The sequence below is a fragment of the Prunus persica genome, chromosome G6 (assembly GCF_000346465.2).
Source record: "Prunus persica cultivar Lovell chromosome G6, Prunus_persica_NCBIv2, whole genome shotgun sequence".
NCBI classification, from domain to species: domain Eukaryota; kingdom Viridiplantae; phylum Streptophyta; class Magnoliopsida; order Rosales; family Rosaceae; genus Prunus; species Prunus persica.
This window is the reverse complement of record NC_034014.1, coordinates 1,018,485-1,045,982: the sequence shown is the minus strand read 5'-3', so window position 1 is coordinate 1,045,982 and position 27,498 is coordinate 1,018,485. Positions and strand designations below refer to the sequence as shown.

The 27,498-nt window shown below is 35.7% G+C and overlaps 1 protein-coding gene across 2 annotated transcripts; it reads right to left on the bottom strand.

Annotated features, from left to right (window-relative positions):
- On the bottom strand, window positions 286-23,312 carry LOC18775196 (callose synthase 3). 2 transcript variants are annotated; one of them, XM_020565397.1, is made up of 44 exons: window positions 23,186-23,312; window positions 23,029-23,048; window positions 22,677-22,914; window positions 21,405-21,505; window positions 19,978-20,102; window positions 19,782-19,875; window positions 19,492-19,602; window positions 19,296-19,412; window positions 19,057-19,149; window positions 18,424-18,515; window positions 17,844-17,970; window positions 16,763-16,900; window positions 16,439-16,515; window positions 16,252-16,348; window positions 14,149-14,271; window positions 13,953-14,070; window positions 12,540-12,874; window positions 12,402-12,454; window positions 12,248-12,308; window positions 11,922-12,003; window positions 11,789-11,838; window positions 11,618-11,704; window positions 10,006-10,140; window positions 9,802-9,896; window positions 9,569-9,656; window positions 9,333-9,493; window positions 9,097-9,220; window positions 8,912-9,012; window positions 8,690-8,828; window positions 8,457-8,608; window positions 8,272-8,381; window positions 8,046-8,171; window positions 7,852-7,920; window positions 7,515-7,704; window positions 7,269-7,425; window positions 4,024-4,143; window positions 3,810-3,928; window positions 3,636-3,719; window positions 3,297-3,409; window positions 2,981-3,210; window positions 2,089-2,886; window positions 1,917-1,967; window positions 1,255-1,440; window positions 286-868 (listed from the first exon to the last, which is right to left on the bottom strand). In XM_020565397.1, the coding sequence occupies exons 3-44, from the start codon at window positions 22,870-22,872 to the stop codon at window positions 620-622; spliced, it is 5,874 nt and encodes a 1,957-aa protein (XP_020420986.1). In that variant the 5' UTR covers window positions 22,873-22,914; window positions 23,029-23,048; window positions 23,186-23,312; the 3' UTR covers window positions 286-619. The 2 variants fall into 2 exon arrangements, with proteins under 2 accessions (XP_020420986.1, XP_020420987.1); XM_020565398.1 differs by having other exon boundaries at window positions 23,161-23,309.

Sequence of the window (27,498 nt, the reverse complement as noted above, 5' to 3'; positions counted from 1 at the left end):
TAATTTTTTATAAAGATGATCTATGAATGAAGACCTGAAAAATAGATGGTTTAGATCTATTACATAAGATGCACATATATGCATCTTATGGAATTAGTAATTTTCCCCCTTCACACGGGTTTATTTGTCCCTTCTTAAGCAAGTGTTTTTGGTGGCCCAGTATTAACAATCTCATTAAAAATTAGGATTTAATCCAAACCAGTTTAAACCTAGCTTGTGTAACAAACGAGGCCGAAGTATCTAAAACGTTAGGTGGATAAATTAGCGGGCTCACAATGGAAAGTCTACATAAACATATGGGAAAACTTCAACAAATTATAACCCTGGTGCAAATGTTTGTACAACGTTAGAAAAGCCAATCAACCAAATGACATATGGCATGGTTTGATAATTTTGCCAGGAATTTTATCATATCTACATAGATACAAATATGCAATTTTAATAAGATCTGAAAAATTGACAGGGCTGCCGTCAGTCAAGTGGAACTAACAAAAATGCAACCCAAACACATTAATAATTACAGCATATACCGACAAACTATTGTTTAACGAGTCTGCAGGAAGGAAGTAGCAAGGCAATCAAAAAATTAACTTGAAAGCTGCTCTTGTAACTAGCATGCTCACTCCTTGTTCCGGGACGAACGATCCTTCCGTTGCCCACCAAGAATACGCGAAATCTGTAAACCTCTGCTGAATGCTTGGTTGAAGAGCATACGGGTTTGGAATTCAGAAACGAAAGGAAACCAGGCCAAGAATGCAACTGGGGTGAATAGAAGCAAACCCATCACTATCTCAAAGCCGCGAGCAAGAGTCCGAACTGATGGCCATAAACCAGCCTTGTGAACAACAGGCTTGCAAGCTTGTGCAATCTGGTAAGAGATAGGAAGACAAAATGACATTAGGAAATTCAAGGACAAAGAAATGCACACAAGTGCAAGATGCAATTACAACCTCATTGTATGGTGCAAATTTTACTTTTGGGAAATCTAATTGTAACAACTCAAACTAACAGCAGAAAGTTGGGAAATCTCCAAAACAGAGGGTTGAAAATCACCATATCACCCTTATTCTAAGAAATTAACAAATCCAAATCTGAAGATGGTACCACAGCTACCCGTGTGCTAAGAAGTTTGGTTCAGGGATCTTACAGCCCAATTTTCAGTTTAGGATTAAAGAAAACACAACATTGTCGTTATATCCAGAGTGTATTTGCAACACTGAACTAAGGTAAGGCAAGACTGGAACATTCACTCACCAGAAGAATTCCCCAACCAGTTGGCATGAAAGCAAGAATGCACACAATGATATCCTGCAGCGTCATGTGAGGCAGCACAATCAAAGTCACCAAAATGGACACAAAAGTTATGAATATTAGTCCCTTTATTAGCCGGAACACTAGTTGAAACTCTGCACTGAACTTTCGCCTCCCAACAGATACAGTCTGGAAAGAAAGAGAAACAATTAAGTACATTTGTTGAACTATATATTTCTTTTTATGGAGAAAATACTGATAATATTAGTAAGTATAATCAATGTGGACCAGCAGTCCACGAAAACTCAGAAACAAGCCACCAGATAAAAGGAAAAAGACAAATAACAGAAGCTTGCAAATGCTGTCCACATGTTGTAAGAACATGTAGAAAAGGAATGAGATTCACAAACGAGAAAGGGAAACAACAAATGTTTAAAATCAGATCTATGCACCAAACAAATGAACTGCAGGAACCTGAATGGGCAAAGCAAAAGCCTAAAGTTACCTCACAACCAGATTATAACTAGGTAGCAAACACAATATTAGTTTTGCAAAGCAATTACTAAAGCTAAGCAGCCAGCCTATATTGCGGCAATTACGTATGTAAAGCACTTTTTCTATTCTATGTTGATAAATAAGCCAATATGAATACAATTTTGACTCACCTTCATAACAAACAAAATAAGGAAGATCACCAGCCACGAAATGCCATAGACCTGTTACCAAGTGAATGCAAAATAACAATAAGTTTGCAATTGTCATATCCTAAAAGAAAAGAAAATAGGATTTGGGTGGGGGAGAGGGAATGGAGGGAAAGAGATCAGGTTCATTATTTACCAGAACACTCTTGGTTTTCTTTGCAATGTTCAAGTGATAGACGAGCCCATACTGATAGATAAAGAACCGTAACGATAACAATATCTCAGCTACAATACCACGCTTTCCAGAATGCTGGAGATGCTCTTGTTCCTCCTCCCACCATGATTCCCAGCTTTTTTCAGGGGGAACACCTATACCCCCACGGTTACTTATCCACTTATTCCAATCTGTCCAATCATCAACTATCTTTTGCCATTCAAAACCAGAAGGATTGAACAAAAAGGGAGCAAAAAGCCAGGTGCCCACCATAAACCACATAGATACTGTGATCAAAATGTACGCAACAGCACTTCTATAAGTATGGCCAAAGATCTGGTACACCAGAAGTAAAACTAAGAGTTCAATACCCTTAACAAAGTGGCTGCGGGAGTAGAGCCTGTAGTTATCAGCAAACTTAGCATGGAAAACCACAAACCCACGGCCTGTAGGTCTATATTTTGCACCACCATGAAGTAATGTTCGTCCATAATAGTGGGTCTTCGTTCCGAGTGAGAACGTAAAAAATACTGGGGCCAATTGCAATTGCATCAATATGAATTCACTTAGTGCAGTTCGGAAACCCTTTTCCAAACCAATTTCCATCAACATAGGCAATGCCATCAAAAATCCTATTTGAACAAATGATTGAGAAGCAAGAGCTACTTGAAGAGGCTTATTATCTCGAATTGCTGGTTGAGTACTCAAACCCTCTTCAAGTCCACTAAGAACTAGGTAAAGGCGTCCATAAAGGAAGACATACACAGTAAGCACCGTAATCTGCCACAAAAACATTCTTCCATGTTCAGAACCTTTAACTAACTACATATATTATTTACATAACAGTTGAAACCAAAACTAAAAAGCAGCATACCAGAGTACTGTAGTAGAAACCAATTGTCGTGAAATAGCATGACAACATACGGAAAAAGTCAAAACGGTGTCCAAGTCGGTATATATCTCGACTGAGTGTCTGCTCCCCATTTCCATTAGCGATTTTTGCTTCAAACATTGAGATCTGGTTAAGGCCCACATCTCTTCCCTTCCCAACTTGTATGTACTCGTGATGAGTTACATTGCCTTCACGGAGAGTGGAATTAAAGCCTGCATCCAAATCCATAATAAGATCACAATACCCCCATATAAATTGTGATCAGGGATAATTGTTCAAATAAATGTCTTCAACTTACCAGCAAATATGTCTTCACTCAAATTGATAACCTTTGATGCTTTACTGATACCCCCCCTGGTAAGGTGAAAGAGCCTATCAAACACATCTGGATGACCATAATGGAATCGAACCCTGGATGAGCAGAAACATCAAATTAGTAGAACTTTAGCACAAGTGAAATTACAAAATCAGAAATTTAGCACATTGAAAAAAAAAAGAAAAAGAAAAAACCCAATGCAAGTATAAACTTGTCCACGTACAACTAACAGATTACACAATATTTGTCTGCAATAATTTTTAGTTTCAAGTTTTTCATTTCTCCAAAATTTCACGGGGACATTATGAGGTAAGAACTTACTTGAGAGGGTTGGCCAACAGTCTCTGACCAATAGTGACAAAACTGTTTTCCTGATTTGACATGAACCAAGCTAGAGAAGAAACACTGCATGGGGTCATGAAAGAATGTTAGTTATACCTAGCCACCGTCCGTTTTTTATACAGCCACCCTGAGTAACAACAGAATAACACCTACCTTCCAGTAAATATATGCTCCCTCAGTCCAAGAATTGTAGGGTGCCTCACCCCATCATGCTTCTCAAGAAATTCTTGCAGCAAATTCCTCATTTTCAAGGCTTCTTCCATGTAGTTATCCTACAGGATGAGTCATATTAATTAGCAACGTCTAAGCTTGCCCCTATGAAAGTAAAATCCTGAATCCACCAGCCTTCTGGTTGCAACCACCATACCTGGTTCATATCAATTGTCTGCAAGCCTTCTCCACGTGTGAAAATAATGGCATGATTTTGATTTTCTGGCTTTCCCTCACCCAAAATAGCAGGTCCTGGAAGCTTTATCCGATAAATGACCTGCATACAGATAACAATACAATTTAGTAGAAGATATATGACCTGAAAGATGAAAAACCTAAAAAGTAAATAACATGGAATCATTTTGTGACATGGTCTGCTCAGGGATAGCAGTTCAGAAATTTAAAATTATTTATGCCCATAAAGAAACCCAAATTGAATCTTTTTCCAGCTGTGCTCCACCTCCTCACCCTTCACAAGCTACAACCTTTGTCTATATCTTAGTAATTATTTACCTTAAAATACAATGAGATATTACTCCTCCTATAAATCAAAGTTGGCTGCAAGGTTTTATGGGCTCATGGTGCATTTTTCTTTATAAGTCATCAACACCCTTATCCATATTACAGTATTAAACATAATTCCTATCAATATTTTAAGACTCAAACTCGCTTTTCTGCGAGGCCGCTTTGCCATGCCTTCAGGCATTGAACGCAGTGCGTTTCAACCCAAAGGCCTAACTGAGGCACAGCTAAGGCATAAACAGGCGTATCGAGGAGCACTGAGGCTCAGCCAAGGGCACACCTGGCGTGTCAGACAAACTTAGTGAAAAATTTGATAAGTGTTTTAAGAAAGGGAAATGCTAGAGAGACCACCTTGAAAACCACCTCTCTAATAGAGGTGGGACCCATTGTGTTGGTGGGCTGCACCACTATTAGAGAGGTGGTCTAATAATGTGGTCTCCCTAGCATGACCCTTGAAGAAATTTCAGAAAATTTTGAGTTGCAGAGGGATACGACACTGTATAAGTTATTGCAAAGGAGAAGGCTGCCTTGTCCTAATATTTTTTTTAAGTCTTAAGGTAGATGTTGCTGTTTCAGATCCTGGTTGGCCTCCGCTTAATGAAATGGTGCGTTTGTTAGGGCTGGTTTTTTTAATAGTTCTTCTTATAAGTTCTAAGCAAAACTACTAGTCACCAATACTTCATATATATAATTTGAGTAATGCTATTTAGACACACAACATTGACCACCTTAACTGACCACCTTATGTGGAAACTGATGTGTCATGCCATGTCAATTAATGAATGTCGCCATGTCAATTAAAAAACCCTAGCATTCCTAGTGAGTGGCCTCATGGCAGCATTCATTAATTGACATGGCATGACACATCAGTTGCCATATAAGGTGGTCAGTTAAGGTGGTCAATGTTTGTGTCCAAATAGCATTACTCATATAATTTATTGTAGTAATTACAGTCACACAAGGCTGACGCCTTGCAAGGTAGTCCATAAAACGTATCGCTTGCTTTATGCCTTAGCGTTTTAAAACATTTACTGCATCTTCTCAAAGTTTAAAACATCATGCTGATGTTTTCATTAAACACCCACAGGAAAAAATGAATTAATCCACCTTTGAGACATGCATAATCATAATGCAGCACGATGCAGATTTTAACATCAAGATAATGTATTTGTCTCACAGACTATCTCTACCACAACATATATTTAAATTAAGATTCTAAGCAAGTTGGTGTCCCAAGTTGGTGTCCTAGTTTCTTCAATTAGGTTATTTGTTACTTATTCAGTTTGCTACTGATATTAACGTTATACTTTAGTTAAACGCTTTTCAAGGTTATGATTAGTACATTCCACTCTCTCCCTATTTATCAAACCACTGTCGCATGTGGTCAGAGCCCTAGGCTCCCACCCCCTCCCCCCAAAATTTATTGGGAAGTGTCGAGTTGTCACAAGCAAGGAACAAAATATCGATAATATTGACGATATGTAACCGATATTATCGTTTTTTTTTAAGGGGCGATATTTTAACACATCCACGTTATTATTGTCAACATATCGACATTTTCAAAGGGGGATCATTTCCCTCGTGTATGCAGGATCTGGGCAACATATAGCGACATTATTGAAAATATCGTGATATGGAACCAAAAAAGAGATGGAAAAATGCTGAAACCGCTCGCGCGCACAGAGGGATTCGAACCCCTTCCATTCCCATTCCTATTGCTCAACCTTATCCAACACGCTGCTCATGCATGTGTGATTAGAAGCTACAACGTTAATATTTATACTGCCTCTAAATTTTCTACAAGCTTTGGACAAAAAACTAGAAAAAAAAATAACTTCCTACAAGCTAATTTTAATGTTATTTATTATTTTATGAGCTGTATTATCTACTATATATATATATATATATATATATATACAATGAGCTTCGGTTGAGGGATCCACCAAATTGGTTTATTTCTGGGATACCCCTTGTAGGGCCCACTCTGCATTGTATTCAATAATCCAAACCGTCTATTTTGTAGATATTCATTTAAAGATCATCTCTATAAAAAAAAATACTTGAATCCGATATCATTTGACCACTCAATTGAATTCTTGAAATTTTAGTATTTTCTTGAAGCACTGTGTTCATTGATTTTGTAGGACAATTGGATGTCGAAACGGTTTCCAATTTGTCTAATTTTTTGCAAGGATGATCTATAAATGTAGACTTAAAAAATGGATGGTTTGGATCGTTGCAAAAAAATTCGTAGGGGCCCCTAAAGGGTGTCCCTCAAATAACTCAATAGAAGGGGACTGTATATATATATATAAGCAAAAGGCAAAGAAGTGTGAAAGAGGGCTAAGTTTGAACCTCATCAGAATTATGTGGTACTAAATTACTCATGTATCTTATTATGCAATGGATAAAGTGTAAAATATTGTATTAAATTATTATTCAAAAAATTATGGTGTTTTTAATATTCTTTCATTAATTGCTACAGATTTGCTAAAATCACAGTGTTTGTTAGCTCGCTATATAGTCAACTTAAATCACTCAAACCCACATGCAATGAATTTCCTTCAAATTTTTGTGTGATAAAATAGTAGATAATTGACTAAAATAAACATCCTCTAAATTTTCAATAAAAATTTCCAAGTTTTTCTCACAATTTCCGTTGTTTTTATTTAATTTTTACAGATATTTCCCTATTTTTGGACCACTGATATTTCCAAAACCCTCGATATTTTAGACCTTGGTCAGACCATAGATATATGGTTCTCAACAAAGACAATTATCAGTTTCTTACCAACATTAAATAAGTAAACTCGACACCATACAGCTCTAATATCAATATGGTCATGCGGATCAAACATGTAAGGAAGTATAGAGCCTTACCTGGTCCAGATTTTGTACTGGCTCTGGAGAATCAATCGACTTTGGCAAAGCCGCCTTTACTAAAGTAGAATAATAAGCCTTTTGGTTAATCTTCTTGGACCTATCTTTGCTGGGTTCTTCAACCTCATCAATATATGCCACACGTAGCGACGGATATCTGTCACACAGAAAATATGGACCTTCGAATTAAAAGTTATGACAATCAAAAATCAGAAAAATACTACCGGAATACTATTTGAAACATACGTTGTCATAAGCTTCAGAATGTCCTGAGCACGAGGATCACCAGATCGCTTGTGAATCCCATATAGTTGGCATGATACCACATATGTGAATTTCATATCAGCTACTGCTTGACATTGTGCCCACAGTGACCTTTCCTCCTTTGATTCATCCTCTGAATTTAATTCTATAGCCTTGTAGCCATCCATTAAAGCTGGAAGGTATATTCAGACAAGAATAAAAAGCAAACTATACTTTCTTAGCTTTCATTATATTCGCTTCAAAAGAAGTGTTAAATTAACTATTACATAAAATTGGAAATGATAATAAAAGGCGATTCCAATGAAAAAGAATTAGGTACCATCATCTTGGGCCATATCAAGAAAAGCCTGAAGCTCCAAAGCTTTCCGGTAGTACATCATTCCTCTTACTAGCATGAGTAGAGAGATTTAGTAAATACCAAAGTAGAACAATGTCCGTAAAAAAAAATATATTGTCATCATTATGTTTCAAAAACACGTGCATAACGTATCAACTCATAGGCGGAGAGAGTACCAGTACGAGTCAAAGTTTGGCCTCTATATGACGCCCAAAGGCGAAGATCTTCGTCCAATCCATTAGACCCTTTAAGCTCCTCTTCACTTGTGCAATTTACACGCTGAAGAAAGTTGTTCCACTCATCTGTTTGATTTTCTCAGCAGCATAGAATCAGTAGAAGTTTAAGTATTATAAGAAATACAAATACATAAGCTTTATAATTTAGAGAGTCCAAACAATAAACCTGGGAAAATTTTTTGCAAGTAGAAGAGAATTGAAACACCATCTTCATTTGGCACTTCCAAATCAAGTGAGGAAAAGAGAACCTCTTCGGTGTAGTAAGGAGTTAAAACACTACAAGAAAGATTATTATTTTAAAAGCAAGTACTACCAAAAAGAGTAACAATTATACGACACACAAACACTTACGAGAAAGAAAGCATATTGCGAACTTTTGGTGCTGGAGGCATGTCCATAAACAATGAATTTGAGAAGAAAGAAATCCTCCTCCTAGCTTCTAAGTTGGACGGCACATCCATGGCAGACTCCTTTGTCGTAAGCAATAAAAAAAGCCGTTTAATCTGCAAAAATAGGTAATTATTAAGGATTACAGGATTTACTGAATAGTAAAATTTCTAATCATATCTCTCCCAAAGGCACACCTTCTCCTTCCAAGCCTCTGTTACTTGTTCAATAGGAAACCTGATAGCTCCAGAAGATGCAAACAACTGATACTGTTGATGTTGATCAATGGGCATCATCGCTTCATGGCCAGACACACCATGGACTGAATCTACCAAACTACACAAGAAAAGTGAACATTTTAAAGAATACTTGAAAAGGAAAACAAAAAATGAGGATGCAATCACATCATGATGTGACACCTGGATATATGGTCCTCCATCATTATGTCTCTTGTCACCACCTCCAGCATGTCCTGAAACAGAATCACCACTTGATCCCTGTCGTCCTGCTTATTACCTAACTGCAAAACTTAAGAACAGCCGGTTAGCTCCATTCATCAAACTGGCTGAAGAGATCATATGCTAAACTATATTTAAAATCTTACCAGATATTCGATAAGCCTAATGAACTGGGCATAGAGGCTAGGAAGAGCACTCATCTTGAATTCAACCATCAGGTCATTACTTTCTATGTGCTTGTCAACCTCAGAAAATATATAATCTATAACCCTGAAACCCAATCACTTTAGCTTAGCAAGTGGTAAATGTAAAGATAATCCACTAGTTGCAGATTGTGGCACAAATGTCAGATGAAACTTTCTTGCAATGAACAGAAACCTACTCTTTCTCACGGTTCCCCTGAACCAGGGACCTAATTATGTTCTTAAATGAAGCGTAGCATTCACAAACAGCACAAGACATGTAGTTGTCTGCATCAATCCTCTTCTTCAGTTCTTTATCCTTGCCATTGCTGTCCTTGGCCATGTCTAATGCTATTGGGATCTGATGAGCAAATACACAATCACTACTTGCACATAGGGATATAAAAATTTCCATAAAAGTACACTAAAAACAAACCTTGCTAGCAAGTAAAAATGGAGGCCACTGAATAAGATGGCCTAAATCACGATTAGCCCAATAAGGAACAAGTAAAAGGTCCATCTCCCTGAAAATTGAAATATCTTAGCACACGCTCAAACGAAAGAACACTACGGAAAGAACCTGGACAAAGAGGCAGCACCATAACATTGAGCTACTACAAGAAATCAAATGAAAAATATATCCTCCAACACAGCAGCTTTACAGATTACCTATCGCTTATAAGATCCTCTTCTCTGAAGCTGCTTATTATTTTGTTCCATAATTGAGCAAATCTTGCTGCCTCTTTCTCTTTGTTATCTTCATTCTGCAAACAATAGAAGCATTAATGAATTAATACAACTCACAAAGAGGGAAAATAACAGAGGTGTTACAAGTTCTATGGTTCTACATAAAGAAAAACAAAGCAAGTTAACCTGAACAAAATTGCGGGACAAGGTAGCCTTCAGTCCTTTCTTCTTTGGTTCACTCTTTTCCGCTGGAATCAAACGGGCATTAAAAGCACCAGGCAATGATTGAAAACGAGATCTCAGCATTCCTAACGTTCGAATCTAGAACCAATTTGAAAAAAGAATAAGCATTAAGATGCAACAAAGACAATTCTTTTAAACTGATATACAAGATTTCCACACCGAAAAACAAAGAATTCATAAGAATTCCTTGAACTTTCAGAATACATAATGCAAAATGCAATCAGGACTGATCATGTTTAACCCCTCCAAAGCTTAAAAAAGGAACAGACATCCTAACCATATAGAAGATATAGGTGAACTGAAAAAACTATGTCCATGTTGCAATATCAATATACAAAGTATCTCAAAGGTTAGCTAAATGAACTTTGTCTTGGTAATTTACAGTGTAGTCAAACTTCGGCAGAAATATATTGTTTATCTAGGCTCTCAAGTTCTCATTATGTTTCCACTGCTAGAACATGTGCAAGTTCATTTCTTCTTTTCAATTGGGACTTTGCCACTTTAGTTTCTGGAGTAATTTGAATGATTCTGAAATTGGGATAATTGTACTTACTACTTTCTTTGTCAGATAACGCTACCTTGATTTCTTCTAGACTGGAAAGGATGGGCTGCAAATTAGAGTCTACTGGGGTCTTGTAAATCGTATCCAAAATTGATTTATGACCCCTATCTTTCCCCATTCCATCCCTCTTCCATGATTTTGGAAGATTAACGTACCATCCAAGGTACGAGTATTAGCATGGTAAGAAAGGTGCCATTCCAAGGAGTGAGGAATATCCTGAGACTCATGCAGAGGGCCAAGTTATGATCACTTGTTAAATCACTGCCTTTGTATTACATTTATGGTTGAGGTTCTTTATGGAAGCTAATGTGGTTGGGTAACAGCATCTTGCTCAGCCTTATTTTGTGAGATGCACAAGTTATTTTGGGGGAAGGAAGAAGGGTGAGGGCTTGGGGAGCGGTGATGTGATGGGGGTCTTTTTAAGTAGTTTGGTTGGAAAAACATTGGAGGATATTTGATAACGTTAGGGGCGAGGAGGTGGAATTTTTGGGATAACGTTTGAGTTTCAGGTATCAGTTTCTTCAGAATCCAGGGAAAAACCTTTTTTGTGCAATTTTGCAGATTGTAGGGCAGCCTTTTTTTAGGAGATTTCAGTATTGAAGTTTAAGAATGTTAGCACATGTGCCAAGTTAGCTAGTTAACAAGCATATGCAATGTGCATCCATTAAATAGATCTCGTAGCACAAGGCAAATCTTCTAGCATCTGTCATATTCTAAGGCAGAGTATTAATGGAATTCAATTCCTGCATGTATGTGTTATCGAGAAGGATGATTCCACAACATCAAATTAAATCATGTAACATTGACTCCAGAACTTATTTGCAGTTTGGATATACGAATAGAATAGCTCAACTCTTGCAACAGAAAAAAGGGTCCAAAACAGATTTTAGAGTAGTGAGAAAGACGCTAATTTGATCAATAATAAACAAATGAAGCTTAAAAAGGAGCCAATTTGAAAGCATAGAACTAAAGGTACGGGAAAGATCCACTAACCTCTCCAAGGCGACGGAATGCACCATAAATTCCTCCAAATATTGTGGAGAAGATGGCATACCAAATCTGGGTATCCATAAAATAGACCTGAAAAGATTCATGTATAAGAATTTACTCTATACTGGACCGCGTAACAATAAACAAGAGGTCAGTAAACAATATAAAACATACAAGGATAATTGGAGCCCAGAGTGCAATCACAACACCGATATTATTCTTTGCTGCACAGCAAATAATTACATGATGAACAACATATTGAGGAACAAGATAACATCAAACACAAAAATAGCATTTGATACATTACCGCGGGGAAAAAACTCGTGCCACTGAAAAGTGGTTATATGTACACTCATGATGGCTTTTGTTGGACCAACTAAAGGCCTTATCTGGAAAGGAAAAAGAACATTAGAACAAACAAATGAACTGAACAGCAGCACAAATCTACATACTGGAAATTGCAGTCAAATTTACTCGCAAAAAGTTCGCCTTACTAAGACATTTTTCCCCAGGAGAGGGTTGGGCTACCCCACCTCAGTTTTCCCATTATACCATTTATTATTTCATGATTTATGTACTACAAGATTACAAGTAAGAGCAACAATAAAAGTACAATGTGCTTAGAAGAGGCACCTCTATGTAGTAACTGAATGCCAACTTTGTAATTATAAGAAGAACCCAAAACATTGTGTACCTGAAAAGTTTCAACAGAGAAACAGAGGTTATACATGGAAGACAATGACAACATGAAGCAATCCCATTTGTCTATTGAGCAATGGATTCTTACTTGAAAAGAGAAAATGTGCTCTCATGCATTCCCCTCCCAACATAAAGTCGAGGCTGCAAATAATCAGGAATTCAGCATAATGTTAGGTGATTCAAAAAACGCACTATACATACAGATAGAAGAACTTGTTCCACATACCTGTGACCACCACATCATAAGCATCACAATCCTATAGTTTGATCTCTCTAGGAATCGGCGAATAAATGGGAAAAGAAACAACACAGCAGCCAGCATATTGGGCGACAAGTAGACAACAACGGCCAAGATAAACAAGGAAGGTGAATGTGAGTCATTCCCAAACCAACTTTTGATGGTTCGAGCAAACCCAGGAGGGTTTTTCCAGCTATATGAATAAGTAACCGGTAGAATTATCACCCACGCAGCAGCTGTAATGACCTTCAAAATGTATCTCAACTTAACATGGAATGACATACTCCGCCTAGCCTTCCAGCTAAGAATTACATCGAGAACAGCTGCATAAGTCAAGAGAATTCATCAATCAACATTCAACAACTTGCACTTGGTACAATCAACAACGAATTTCAAGTCTAAAAGTACATTAAAAAGCAATAAGAAAAATAAAGATAAAAGCTGTTTTGAACTGTTGACATCCATAATTAAATAATTGTATTATCAACTAATCAACATTCAAATTTTACACCTTTATTGGCCAATGAAAATAAATTATAACTCAGTCGCATTTTGGAAAATTGCAATAGCAGTTTCTATAATGCGAATGGAATTTCTTAATTCCCTAACTGAGAACAAGAAAATGAAGGTTCCAAGAATGAGCTACTTGAGTCTTGTTAAATTTAAGCCATCCAACTCAAAACCAATTGGCAGCAGGTGCATTAGGGGCCAGGAGTTTACACATTGTGATGCCAAGGCTTAAAATTCCCAATGTGAAATTTCTCAATAGGTCCATTACTATGTGGCTGGATTGGGCCAAACACATGGATCACTAATATTGGGTGATACCATGTTAATGTTAAAGCACCCAACCAAAACCGATTGGCAATGGGCGGATAAGCCCACCAGTTTACATAATGTGATGCGAGGATTATATTCTGAACTACTTTAAAAAGTTTTGTTAATCAAATCATTAGTCTAGTAGTTCTCAACAGCCTGTCTATGCTGAGTGGCAATCCATTCTGCTAAACCTGGGTCAGATAACAAACCAATAGTGATTGATATCCATTGGGACAAAATTGTCCATGGAGTTAAGCGATTATAGCTTATCATCAAAGAACCTAGGTTAATACCTTAAAATATTTGGATGGATTACAGAGAATTATAGATCTTTTTAGGTCCATTTTCCTAGGCCAAAGGGATGGCCCTTTGCACACATTACTTAAGTGAATACTATATATTCCAGGACTTTCTGATTAACAAAGAAAAAAACTATCAAATTCTAATTCAACATAGTAACATCACACCTAGGTACTGCATAAACAGGAAACAAAAATAGGGAGAAGCACTTTTTGAAGGCATAAAAAACAGAGAACAATAATCTACTTGCAACTCCCAACATGACATAACAAATTTAACTACCTTGTCCAAGTTTCAAGATTGCAGCAGTTATGAAGACAGTCAACACTTTCTCGAATACACCAGCAGTAAATATTGCAGTGGGTTGCCCGGAGCCATTCCAAGCAACAATGATCATAACCTTGTAAAAACAAAATTAAATGTCAGAACTGTATCACAGAGTTAGAGATATCTGACAGAATATGTAAGGAGAGACAACCTGTAAACATAGAATAAAGAAACTCCACATGCGGTCAAAGCTTCTAAAAATATGCCAAAATGACCGTATCTCAACAAAATTCACTTTCCCCACCCATCGATCTCCACTAGCTGGCTTGTTGTCCTGAATATTATACCCAAAAAATAGTTATGCATCAGGTGAGAAAAGTATCTCCAGCAGAACAAGTATGATTTTTTCAAATATGATCATTCATGAGTCTTTACTAAAATGCGGCTACTGAAAAGAAAGTGTTGCTTTTCTTAAAAGCCACTCCGTAACATATAAGTAAGTCTCTCAACATTCACACTACTGCATTTAAATTTGAGTGCGACATGTTCACGCAGATCGACAAAAAAAAAATATAGGCCGACTTAAACAATAGTCCTCAACCTCAAGTTAAATAAAAGAAAGCACCCATCTCACGTCACATTAATTGCACATGTTGAATTTTTGTTATGTGTGCCATTGTTTAGAATTTGAGCCGAACTATTGCTTTAGATTCCAATACTACCTCGTGTCAGCCTCTCTCCACCATTATAGAGTCCGAAACCTGGAATGCAACAAAATGTGATACTAACTCAAAGTCTTATACTCTTATATCATGTTAACTTTGTCAGTTTACTCTTGTTCTTGTGTTTCTTGCTAGGAAATAAAATTTCATTAAGAAGAGAAGTACAATACAATTAAGGCCTAGGTTCGAGTTGGTAAGGATCATTCTCTTCGCTATCAAGGCCTAGGGTTGAGTCCCGCTGCCGATAATCCCTTTGGGTGGGTAATCTGTAAAAACCAAAAAAGGGGCTAAGACCCCCTCCGTAAGCCCTCAAAGAGGCCTTGGTATGCCCTGACCCTGGAATAGAGTAGCCTCCCCTCCCCCTAAACTTTTTGTTTACCAAAGAAAAAAAAAGTACAAAACAATGAACAAGAGAACTCTACAGCACTAAACCTTAAAAAACAACTGAGAACCATCTAAGAAAGTTGCATTCCAATTTGAAAGAATTGCAAAGAAAGAAGTATCCCCAAAGTCCAAACTCATAAGAAATCCCATAGAGATGCCCAAAAGCAAATCCTCTCCCACAAATAATTCACCTCCTCTCATTGTCAAAATAGAAGAATTTGCCAATTTTCCACCTCAATTAATTTTGTCAAAAATTTGGGATTTAAACTATTTCAATTAGCAAATTTACCCCCCACCATTAAATTTCTACACACATTCCATCCGATTTGTCACCCGATTGGAACTGATTTTGAAGTATTTAAGATCTTTGTAGTGTTGAAAAGATCTCAAATACTTCAAAATTAGTTCCAAATTGGTGTTGAAAAGACCAATTTGGCCACATGCCCAGCATGTGCACTATTGGATGGAATGTGTACAAATTAAAGGTGGAGGGTAAATTGGCAAATTAAAAATCGTTCAAGTCCCAAATTTTCCAGAAAAAAATAATAAGATACTAATTCAGGGGGTAAATTGACAACGACCATATAGTTCAGGGGGAACATTGGCGAAAAGCCTAAAAAATACTCTTTCTCCTCCCAAATTACCCAAAAAATAGCCATCACCGCACATCTTCTCAAAATCATACCCTTCTTCCTCCCACCCAAAAAACTTATGCCTCTCCACAAATGAAGCCACACACTCACCTGGGATAACCTTACAAAGATGGGCCTCCCTGAACAGCTTCAGCCAGAGGTATATGCCAATCAGACAGTGCAAGAACAAATGGTTGTTAAGGTACAATCCAGCTATTGTTCTACATTCTAACAACACAAACACAGTACTGAATGTACTTCACCAATTCTTTACTCCTATAGTTTCCAGTATCTTTTGACCAATTGAGACAATTAAAACGATGTTGTTTTAGGAGAAGAGGGGGGTGTTGAAGCGTTTTAAAAAAGTATCATTAAAATATGTACATTTATCTATTTGTAATAGTTCCAATCAATCAGAACACCACAGAAATTCAGTAACTTCAAACTAAACTTGCAAAAGAAATATGTAATCCCCAAAAAGACCGATTCTGTTCTGATTTGGATTTAGGAAGGACTAGAATAGACTCATTATGGAAAGGGAAAGTGAGAAGAAAGAGTAAAACAGACACTGCTTACCCCACTACTTTTGTCAAAACGAAGCTGTTCAATGGGCAGGCAAAAGAAATCAGCACCAGCACGCATCGGCCAACCTAACCGGAAACAATCCACTGACCTGTGGTTGTATCAAAGAAAATAAGAACTAAAGATATCAAAAATAAATAAAAAATTGAAGAGGGAGAGGGGAGAAAGTATATGTTTGTACCAAAAGTATTCATTTAAATCATCATAGTTCCTCCACTGGGAATGCTTTGATTTCCCTCGTTTGCTCCTTTCGGCTTCCTTTGAAGAGAAAAACCACAGAACTATGATGAGATATAAGCAAACATAATATACAACACTCAATTTTTTCATCTCTTTTTTTCTTTTCAGAGACGCCCCAAAACACGAGGCTCTCCCTGCCTGCCAATGCAGGATCTGGGAAAGGCAAGATGCAAGCCATACACACCTTAAGGCAAAGGCACCACTCTTACATTTCTTGAAGGAAAAAAAAGATAGAAAGTAAAAATAAGTCTCATAAAACACATACCTTTGCAATCACATCATAAATAGGAGTTACAACTTTTTTCAAGAAAGCCTCTTCTTCACCTCCATATGCTGGCTTCACATTCTCTCCTGTCATTGGACTCACATTCCCAGCTAGCATACCATACAATTCAAATGCCATCTACAGAAAGAAATGAAACACTTAAACATCCAAACATGTGCACTGAAGAAAAAACATCTATTGGGAGGATATCCACAAATTAAAAGGCTTTATGACAACATCAAAAAAATAACATGTAGCTTGCTATTACAACAAGAGAGGTATCAATCACATAGAAATAGCCACAAATGGAAAATGCTACAAATTACAGCGAGGGCAAGGAAGGAAAGCTTTGCTGAATACTACAAGGGCGCCTGAGCACTTGGTGTTACTACCATAGGACTGTGGAGGGGCAATGGGATTGAATGAGTCATTCAGTGTAATTATTATTCATACCACTTTGACTCAATCTAAATCAAAGACATCAACTAATCATCGAATTCCCTAACATTTTCTTCCAAATTCAACCCACTTCCTACAAGCACTATTCCTCAATCCATGGATGTCTCAAACATATGCAAAAGAATACACCAGTAGCAAAAGCATAATGGCACAATACAACACTATTTGCTTGAGAGAAAAAAAAAAGAGGGATTGACAACCTGACCCCCAGCAGTTAGGGATACCTCTGCCATACGCCCAGGAATACACCAATACAATTAGGCACAACCCACCCAATCTTAATGAAGTCTACTTCTATCTTTGGCAAACAAGAAATACATGCAAGGACAAATCTGAGGAATCATCACACAAAGCTGGAGATGAGCTCATTTTCTGGGGGGATTTACAAGAATAGTACCCAGCACCATCCAAACCAAATATCCCCCCGACCAAGCAAAAGTAAATAAAAGGCATAAGCATTCCATTCACTTTCCTTTGACATAATAAAGTGCATAAGTGTTTTGACATTGTTGACCCCAAAAGAGAAACATTGAGAAGGATAACTGTAATGTTAAAATTGCTAACGAAGAAATGCCATAGAGTAGTTGCACCTTAATGAAGAAAAGGTGATATCTAAACATACATGGTGATAGATATAACAAAGGCACTCTGGCATGAATCTCAAATTAGCAGCTTCCCCCCATATCAGAAGATATAGACCCATATATAGTAGTTTGCGTTGTTGCACCTCTTGCTGTATAGTTGGTAACCTAAAGAAAGAACCAAAAAAGCATTAAATAAAGAACATAAATTTTTTTCATGAAACTACTAAAAACAGGAGCATTAAATAGAAGCAGAATATGGGGTCCCATTCACATTGAATTTTAAGACACCAAAAGGAAATTCAATCTCCTAATTTATATCCGATTGTTGTGTCAATCACCACACGCACAAATAGAGCAATGCCGATTTTTTTTAGAAGGAACAAAATTTTATTGCATATAACAATAAAATACAGAGGTGGTCAAGATGGCCACAATAGAGCAATGCCACTTTATTTGTGACTTGTATCAGTGTTGGCTCCCTAACCACACATGCAAACAGTAACCTGCCCACCCAACTAGACCATGGAATATAGTCCTATTTGAAGTCCAGATCACATGCTCAAGAAGGATAGTATGCAACTATTATCAGTCAATTGACATTGCCACAAGACATCTCACCAAAGGCTACTTTTCCGGCCCAAGTACTTGCACCATTTTTTGTAGTTCTTGAAAAGCTTCTTCATCACTTCTGTCAACGCACGGTCATCCAACTAACCAAAAAATATGCACAATTATGACACAAACAAATATGAAAAAATAACTCTGTTAGTTTTAAGAAAGAATAAATGAAATGTTCTCATATTCAGCTCTGTTCATAATATATAAGATACTTAACATTTCACAACTTAGCGAAGATAGTAACTAATAAACTAATACGTTTTCTCCTATGTGAAGATAGTCACCCTTATGTAAGTGTATCAGCATTAGTGCAAGAAGCATGGCACTCCAAAATAAGCTTTGAGAATGTCAACAGCTAAATAAACCGCCAACGTCTCAGAGAAACACCACCACCCCAATTAAAGAAAAATGGGCATCTTTTAGACACACACCCAGAACTTTTACTTTTTATTTCTCTGAATGAGCAGAAACAGAGTAAGCTTGATTATATTTGGGACAGCTGGCAATACATATATTGGCACTCTCAAAATGGTTCATTGATGGCAACTTGGAAAAAGAGTAAAGGAAATACCCATTTACATTAACTGCCTTACCAGGACTAGAGAAATAACAGTGTATCCACCAAATACAAACCTTGGGTTGTTGCTCAGGCTTTGGAAACTGCCTTATGTGCACATTTGCAAGTAATAATATCAGATGCTCCCTTTGATTTGCCACATTATCCTTCTGAAAATTGATTAGCACAGTTAATGAACATAGATTAAGAAAATAAAGGCATTGTATTCCAAGGAAGAAGAATAGCATTAATAAATACAGCTAAAAGGGCCTCAGCTGCATTTTCGAAGTGCATAAGTTCTGTCTATATGTGTCACCTGAAACCCAAACATTGACTGAAGCCAATCCAGAATGTCTTCATCGTTTTTCTTTTTGTATTCCTTTGGCCAAGGAAGACCCCTGGTGTTACGAAGAGCAAAAACAGTAGCTTGAATCTGCAAACACGATAAAATTGATGAGCAAAATTAAATTTGATTAGTTAAATTGATGAGTATCAGAATAATAAGATTAGACCTCTGAAAGTTTCATAATAGCCTGATTTGTACTATCAGGATCAAGCGGAAGGATATTGTATGGGACCAAGAGCTTTGTCTTTTCTGCAACTTTATCATGAGCTTCCAAAATCTGCAAGCGTCCAACATAATTTTCATTGCCAAAGACCACTGAGACAACAGGCAACTAATATAATATGATTGCAGTTAAATCTTAATATTGAAAAATGATCATATCATACAACATGACAAGGAGAAGAGGGAAAAGAACAGCTTTAACATGAGAAATGGAAAGATGTGACGGAGTTTCACCTCACGATCAACTTCCATAGATTGTGTCATATTAACAGCCTTTAAAACCTCAAAGAGAACATTGGCAGTCTGGTATGCCTTGGTAAGTTGTGCACTGTATACAAACGAAAAACCACTATGAGACAAAGCAAGAGTAGAAGCAATTTTTCTAAGCACTCCGTGTTAACAAAACCAATTATCTTCAACTAAAATGTACCGGTCAGCTTTATGAGCAGCACTAGTCAAAGCTTGAATATATTTTTTGTAGTAATGTTGATAGAAGCTCTGCATTTCACGTGCATCACTTTGTTTCACCCTTCCCTTAAGTGTGGGATCATTCTCCTGCAATATAGAGTAAAACTTGCTTGTAGAACAGAGAACACTAACAAGAAACAACTAAATTCGATGAGAATTTTAATATCCCATGATCTCATTAAATAGGATATCAACACAGCTGAAAAGCACCTTTTTTCCTTTTTGGGTGGAGTGGATCATGGATATAACAATTTGGTTACATGACAGTCCTGCTGCAATGCATATATGACCTTGTATGTGTTGTGTTGATATGAAATGCTAGAACTCAGAAAAACGGAACACACCTCCCCACAACAATTAGCTAGAAAGAAATTTCAAAAATAACATACACTTCAAACCATTTTTACCAACCTGACTGTGCAATAAAGATTCCATTTTAGTTACCTTAAAAGCGTACAGAAGTTCCGAGTCAGTATGCATTTTGTGTAACTTTGACATGAATTCATTAGTTTTTTCATATTACCCTTTAAGGTTCTTTAACATGAAACAACTATCAAACACATACTAAGTTATGTCAATGCAGTAAACCAAGAAAATAGCATGCACACACATGCGTTATTCTGTACTCTCTTGTCAAAATTCTTAGCAGATTTACATGTTCCACGCAACAGTTCACGTTGGAATTTGACACATGAAAATAAAGATACCAATGCGATTTGAAAAGAGACAAATAAGTTTATATTTCACAAAGCCCAGGATAAACTTTCTCCAACTACAAGTAAGGGAGCAAATTTTGGGCCAAGACCAATTTTTTATGCAAGCATCTTCCACTTCTCCAAAGAATGCAGTTTAATTCTTCTGCATTGTGCAAGCATCCAAAATCGGACTAGAATATATCCCCCGGAATTAATCACTCATTGGATCTGGAAGGGATAGTTTTTCTATGTGTCAGCAAAAACCATGGTTCTACAAAATCACCATAGCCCCAACAAATGTCTTGTGGCATTATGTCATCTTTTTTTTCCTTTTCCCTTTGTTAAAAATTCAGCAGTGGCCACCTACATATTAACTTTTTTTTTTTAAAGCATTCTTCCTCATGCATGAAAAACTATTAGCACAATGCTAGAAAGGACTGATTATTTATACAAAGGGACTGAAATTTTAATGGGCTATGTATAGATAAAGAGATGAGCTTGTTTAAAAGCTTTCTTCCCAGTATATGAAAAAATTTATGCACAAAGCTGCAAATTATTTCTCTTTTTAAATAAACTGATTATTTATACAAAGGGGCACACATTTTAAAGGACTATGTATAGATAAAGAGAAGAGCTTAATTCTAATCACATCTCAATGCACTTTATATGAAGATAACATAATAATAAAGCATACCCTTTCAAGACGTTGAAGAAGGGCCGTTTTAAACTGACGAACACCACGCCCACTAGAAGTGGGATCCAGCCTATGAGCTTTCTCGAAGGCATAAAATCGACCTACAAAAACATCCAGCATGGAATCATATCTCACATGATGAACAAAATAACTTAGATATTAAAACAAATTGACTTAAGAAAATATTAGATGAAATAAACATCAGACCTGGAACTCGTAAATGAGAGAAACAAGATAACAAATGATGGGGAACAAAGGACAAAAAAAAACAGATGACGTGAACAGCCAAGACCTAGATTTTTAATTTTCTAGAGATACCAATGGGAAGTTGTTGACACATCTAACACTGCATGTAAACTAATCAAGTATAACAAAATCTACTCTATATTTAGAGAAAGGAAGTAACATCAAGATAAAATCAATTAATTTAAAATCTGGACAGTAGAAATAAAAATAAAATAAAAGGTTAAAGTTATCATTACTTCTGACTCTTGTGTATGCTGCTACAGTAAATAGTTAAATGTGTTTTAGCTTCATGCCGCTACATGCATTTAAAGGTTCAGTACAATTAGTGCCCTTTCTGCATATGGTTAAATCAAGAAACTGACTTAAACTGACTTGACTCTTACATCACCAATCAACTGATTGTACTAGTGGAATAAATTTCAAAGATGTTGCATATTCAGAAAGAACCATCAAATTATAACAGTCAGCCCTTGTTTCTCAGACCTCTTTCTAATTGCCATAACAGGTATAAGAAGCAAGAGTTACCATATTCTTTTTTTCTTTAAGGAAACAATGAATCTCTAAAATATATAACAGACTTCTAACGTAGCTAGAAAAACTTCAAACCATCAATACATAAATGAATCTTTCAATTTGAAAATAATGGATGCTAAAAACGTTATTGCAATGAAGACACATGCACCCTATGCAGACAAGAGTCGGGGGCACAGAAGCAAGTATGTGTGCACGTGCAAGGAAACAAGCACAATATATGCTCTGGTGCACAAATGCCTACATAAAAAGTTGAATAAGGCAGAGGCAAAGAAACAAAGGCTAAATTTTTCAATTTCCTGTGCATTACCAACAACAACATAAAAAGTTGAACAAGGTCCATAATGCAAATAAAGAAACAGACCCGGATACAAATAAAATACTTAAAACTATTTTACTGGAATTCTAAACAAGCAACTCATTAATTGATAAACACAACAGTAAGGTAAACTAAATTAAATACTTCTAAGCAAAAGTTATGGCTATGAAGCTTACAGAGATATGCAACTCTGGGATTGTGCGTTTCAACCTCATTGGCGACACGAAGAATGGGGGCGATTTCGACGAGGGAAGAGGGCACGACCTCACTGTCGAATGCCGTCTCCCCGAGGTTACCGGCGGTCTGCGTTCGGGTTAACCGCCTCTGCAGTTGCGGAGGTGGCTGATCCGAACCCCCTCTGGACGAGGACATTGTTCTTCACTTCCTATCAAAACCTCAGAGACCCTATCGAACCTTAAATAAATTTAAGTACAACAAAGAACAGAAAATAGAAATTTAGTACACAGAAAGCAAGAACCAAATATAGAAAAACTAAACTAAAAACAAAAAAGCAGAGAGAGAGTTTACCAGCAGAGCAGAAAGAGGGGCTAAGCGCATCCGAAACATGCAATGGAGAGAAAAAGAGAGATTAAAACAAAACAACAACAAAAAGTACAGAATGTGAGTGGAAAAACAATGTGTGAAAGGAGATAGCTTTACAGCAACAGAAAGAAGAGTGCTTTACAGAGAGCGTTTCAGTGTAAGAGAAACCCTAGGAGAGAGAAACGAGAAACCAGAGCGCGCACACGCACACAGAGAGAGAGAGAGAGAGAGAGAGAGAGGTGGGGGAGCCGAGGGGGGGTGCTGCGAGTTTAAGCTAAAGCAAAGTGGAGAAGCGAGACAAAGTTACTATCGCTGCTAATAGTGCTCTTCCTCAAGAAAGAGAGAGAAACTTACCCACTTTTCACTTTTGGGCCCAGACTCTTGAAGTCCAGTTTTACAAGATTGTCCTTCCTTTTGTATAATCTTGCAAATGTTAAATTACCATAGTACCCTTTTAAGTATTCTCAAACTTTTTGGAAACATCATGTGCTCTGCCTTGTTTTATAATAACTAGCCTTTCTAGCATGAGATTTTTATTTTTTTTTATATTTTAATCTTCAAAAACCGAGTTTTATAATTAAAAAATATATATCTAATGAAATATTTAAACATAAACCAATGATAATTTGTGAAATTTTAAATATTTAAACATTTAAGCCCTTCTACCTATATATATATGAAATATTAAAAATTCAATTTTGGATGAATATTAAAATGATGAAATAAAGACCCATGTTTTTGGCCAAGAAAAGAGAGAGTACAAATGGTGAAAATTGTTTTCCTCACAATGAGAAAAGAAACATATATATATAAAGCATAATTAAAAAACAAATTCAAATTCCAAATTTAAGTTAAAGCAGAATTAAATGTTCAATATGAATTTACAAATTAAGTGGTGTGCAAATCGACCGACTGAAATTTAATGAAGGGTCAATTTTGTAAAAACGCTGCTGTAGCCTGTAAAGTGTGGCGGGCAACTCCGTCATGCCATTCGAATTTCAAAAAAGTTAAAGATTCGCAAAAGATCCAAGAGCTGGGAAATCGGGGTAAAAAAAAGTAGCCGCTTTGAAAATCTGAATAGACTATTATACCCTCCCTCCCACATCGCTTTTACTCCACTACTTTACCAAACCACACCGAACCAAACAGAAAATCCAGCGAGGTCAAAAAGGTAAATGAAAAAGTGAAGCAGCTCACTTGAACTCGATCTTTTACCATTATAAGGGAGGTTTAGGAGTTTTAGAAAGTATAAATAAAGGCATTTAAGACGTTTCAGAGTGGCCTAATTATCCTGGGATAAGAGACGATTGTCGGTTAGTTTTGTCTTTAATCCAATTTCAAGTTTTATTATTAGTGGCCGTGAGGCCCACAGGAAGGGGGACTGCGACTGACAGGAGACACGACTCACGAGGGAGGAGACCGCCTTCCGCATACATACCCCAAAAAGGACCCATCGCACCACACCAATGCCCATGAATTATTGAAGAATACGTTTCAACGTTGGGATTTAACAATAAATAAATAAATTCTGTGGTACGGTCCACGTCACACGGATGACATATATATATATACTACGAAGAAAGCACAATTTACTACGAAGGCTACATGCCCAATCTTCTTGGACCAGCTTTGTTGGGCCTAGCCCAATGCTCCCTTTTTATGGATAAGAGATAAAGACCAATCCGATTCAAATTCATTTGTATTGGAGAGAGACTATAATGATGGGTTATGATGAAGAGGACTTAATAGTTCAACCAATGAAAATTGTATTATTTGACTATAAAAAGTATTGGAGAGAGGCTATAATGATGGGCTATGATGAAGAGGGTTGGCTAATCAACACGCCACCTCCTCAACATAAAAAGTATAGTCGCGACTATACTTTTTAATATATTTGAATATTTACGATTATGCTTTTTAAATATATACTAGCCTCTCAGTACACGTTTCCGCGTTTATGAGAGGCTTTTTTTAAAAAAAAAATTAAATTTATTTAGAATTAAAAAAGATAATGGGTAGTTGTGTTACATAAAAATATGATTTATTATCTGATTTTTCTTTCAATTTTAATTTTTTTAATATGAAAATGTGTGAATTTACTATATTATCCTCATTCAATTAATATTTTTTAATTTTTAATGTTTGAATTAACAAATGGCATTTTTTGATATTTTGAATGTTTCACCATTCTCTGCCTTTTGCTTTATATATATATATTAGCCTCTCTGCACGCGCTTCTGTGCCTGCGAGAGGCTTTTTTTAAGAAAATTTAAATTTATTTTAGAATTAAAAAAGATAATAGATAGTTGTGTTCCATAAAAATAGGATCCATTATCTGAATTTTCTTTTAATTTTAATTTTTTTAATATGAAAAATTGTGAATTTACCATATTATCCTCATTTAATTAATAATTTCAGTTCTTAATATTTGCATTAACCAAGGGCATTTTCTGGTATTTTGAATGTTTCACCATTCTCTGCCTTTTGCTTTATATATATAGATATATATATACTAGCCTCTCTGCACGCGCTTCCGCGCATGCGAGAGGTTTTTTAAAAAAAAATTTAAAATTTATTTTAGAATTAAAAAAGATAATGGATATTTGTATTCTGTAAAAATAGGATCCATTATCTGAATTTTCTTTTAATTTTAATTTTTTTAATACGAAAAATTGTGAATTTACCATATTATCCTCATTTAATTAATAATTTCAATTCTTAATATTTGCATTAACCAATGGCATTTTCTGGTATTTTGAATGTTTCACCATTCTCTGCCTTTTGCTTTATATATATAGATAAGATATATAAATATTTAAAGAGTATAGTTGTGCAGTTATACTCCTTAAATATATTCAAATATATATATATGAATATTTTAAATTCTATGAAATTATTTAAGATAATTAAATATAATTCATTACTATTTATTAAGTAACTTACGAAATTAATTAAAATATTTAAATACTAATTATTCTCTAAGTAATTACATCATCTCCATCCTATGTCTATTTTGATTACATACAAACCAATTTGGAATGTGAAAATGCCCCCTTTCTCTTTATCAAATTTTATTTAATTTTTCATTTTCCTAAATTTGAGATAAATACAATACTGAGAAGAAAAAAACTTTAATGTTTGTTGCTATTTAACAAGTGATTTGTTGTTGGAATCCCTATAAAATTTCGACAAGAAAGATCTATCGCGACACATATTCAATAGGATAGGTCTATCCCGTCAAAGTTCGTAGGGATAGAAAAAGTTCATTGAGGTAGTTCTATCCCCAAAACAAATTCGCCAAGACATGTCTAGGTTAGATTCGGTTACGTTGTACTAACCCAAGATTGAGATCGAAACCTTAATCGTAAAGCCCAAGGTCGAGTTACATGATTATCCAACGCTAATAGAGTCCTAAGTTCCCTACAATAGGTTTACAGTTAGGGTTCGAGGTCTCAAACGATTTTGCAACAAGTTAGGATAAGTTCATAAGTTATGGTTTTTGGTTCGAGACTTGGATTTAGGGTTTGGAGACTAAAATCCATTTTTGGAATACTAAAATAATTTTCTAGGATCTTTACATAATTGAAACTATTTTTAAATAATTTCAAATTCAACAAAATTATTTAAGATTAAATATAATGAATCACCATTTATTAAGTAACTTATAAAATTAATTAAAATATCTAAATACTAATTATTCACTAAATAAATCATAAATAAAATATAATCTATCTATATATATAAAGCAAAAGGCAGAGAATGGTGAAACATTCAAAATACCAGAAAATGCCCTTGGTTAATGCAAACATTAAGAATTGAAATTATTAATTAAATGAGGATAATATGGTAAATTCATAATTTTTTGTATTAAAAAAATTAAAATTAAAAGAAAATTCAGATAATGGGTCCTATTTTTATGGAACACAAATATCCATTATCTTTTTTAATTCTAAAATAAATTTAATTTTTTTTTAAAAAACCTCTCGCATGCGTGGAAGCGCGTGCAGAGAGACTAGTATATATAAAGCAAAAGGCAGAGAATGGTGAAATATTCATAATACCATAAAATGCCCTTGGTTAATCCAAACATTAAGAATTAAAATTATTAATTAAATGAGGATAATATGATAAATTTACACCTTTTCATATTAAAAAAAATTAAAATTAAAAGAAAAATCAGATAATGAATCCTATTTTTATGGAACACAACTACCCATTATCTTTTTTAAATCTAAAATAAATTTTAATTTAAAAAGCCTTTCGCAGGCGCGGAAGCACGTGCAGAGAAGCTAGTTACTAATTAAATTTAAAGTACTTAAATAAGCCTAATATATTACTTGATTACAAATATTAAACTAAACAAACTAATTTTGTATTTAAAAAAATTTAAACAGTCCACAAAATAATCTAAAATATTAATTACTACTAGCCTCTCTGCACGCGCTTCCGCGCTTG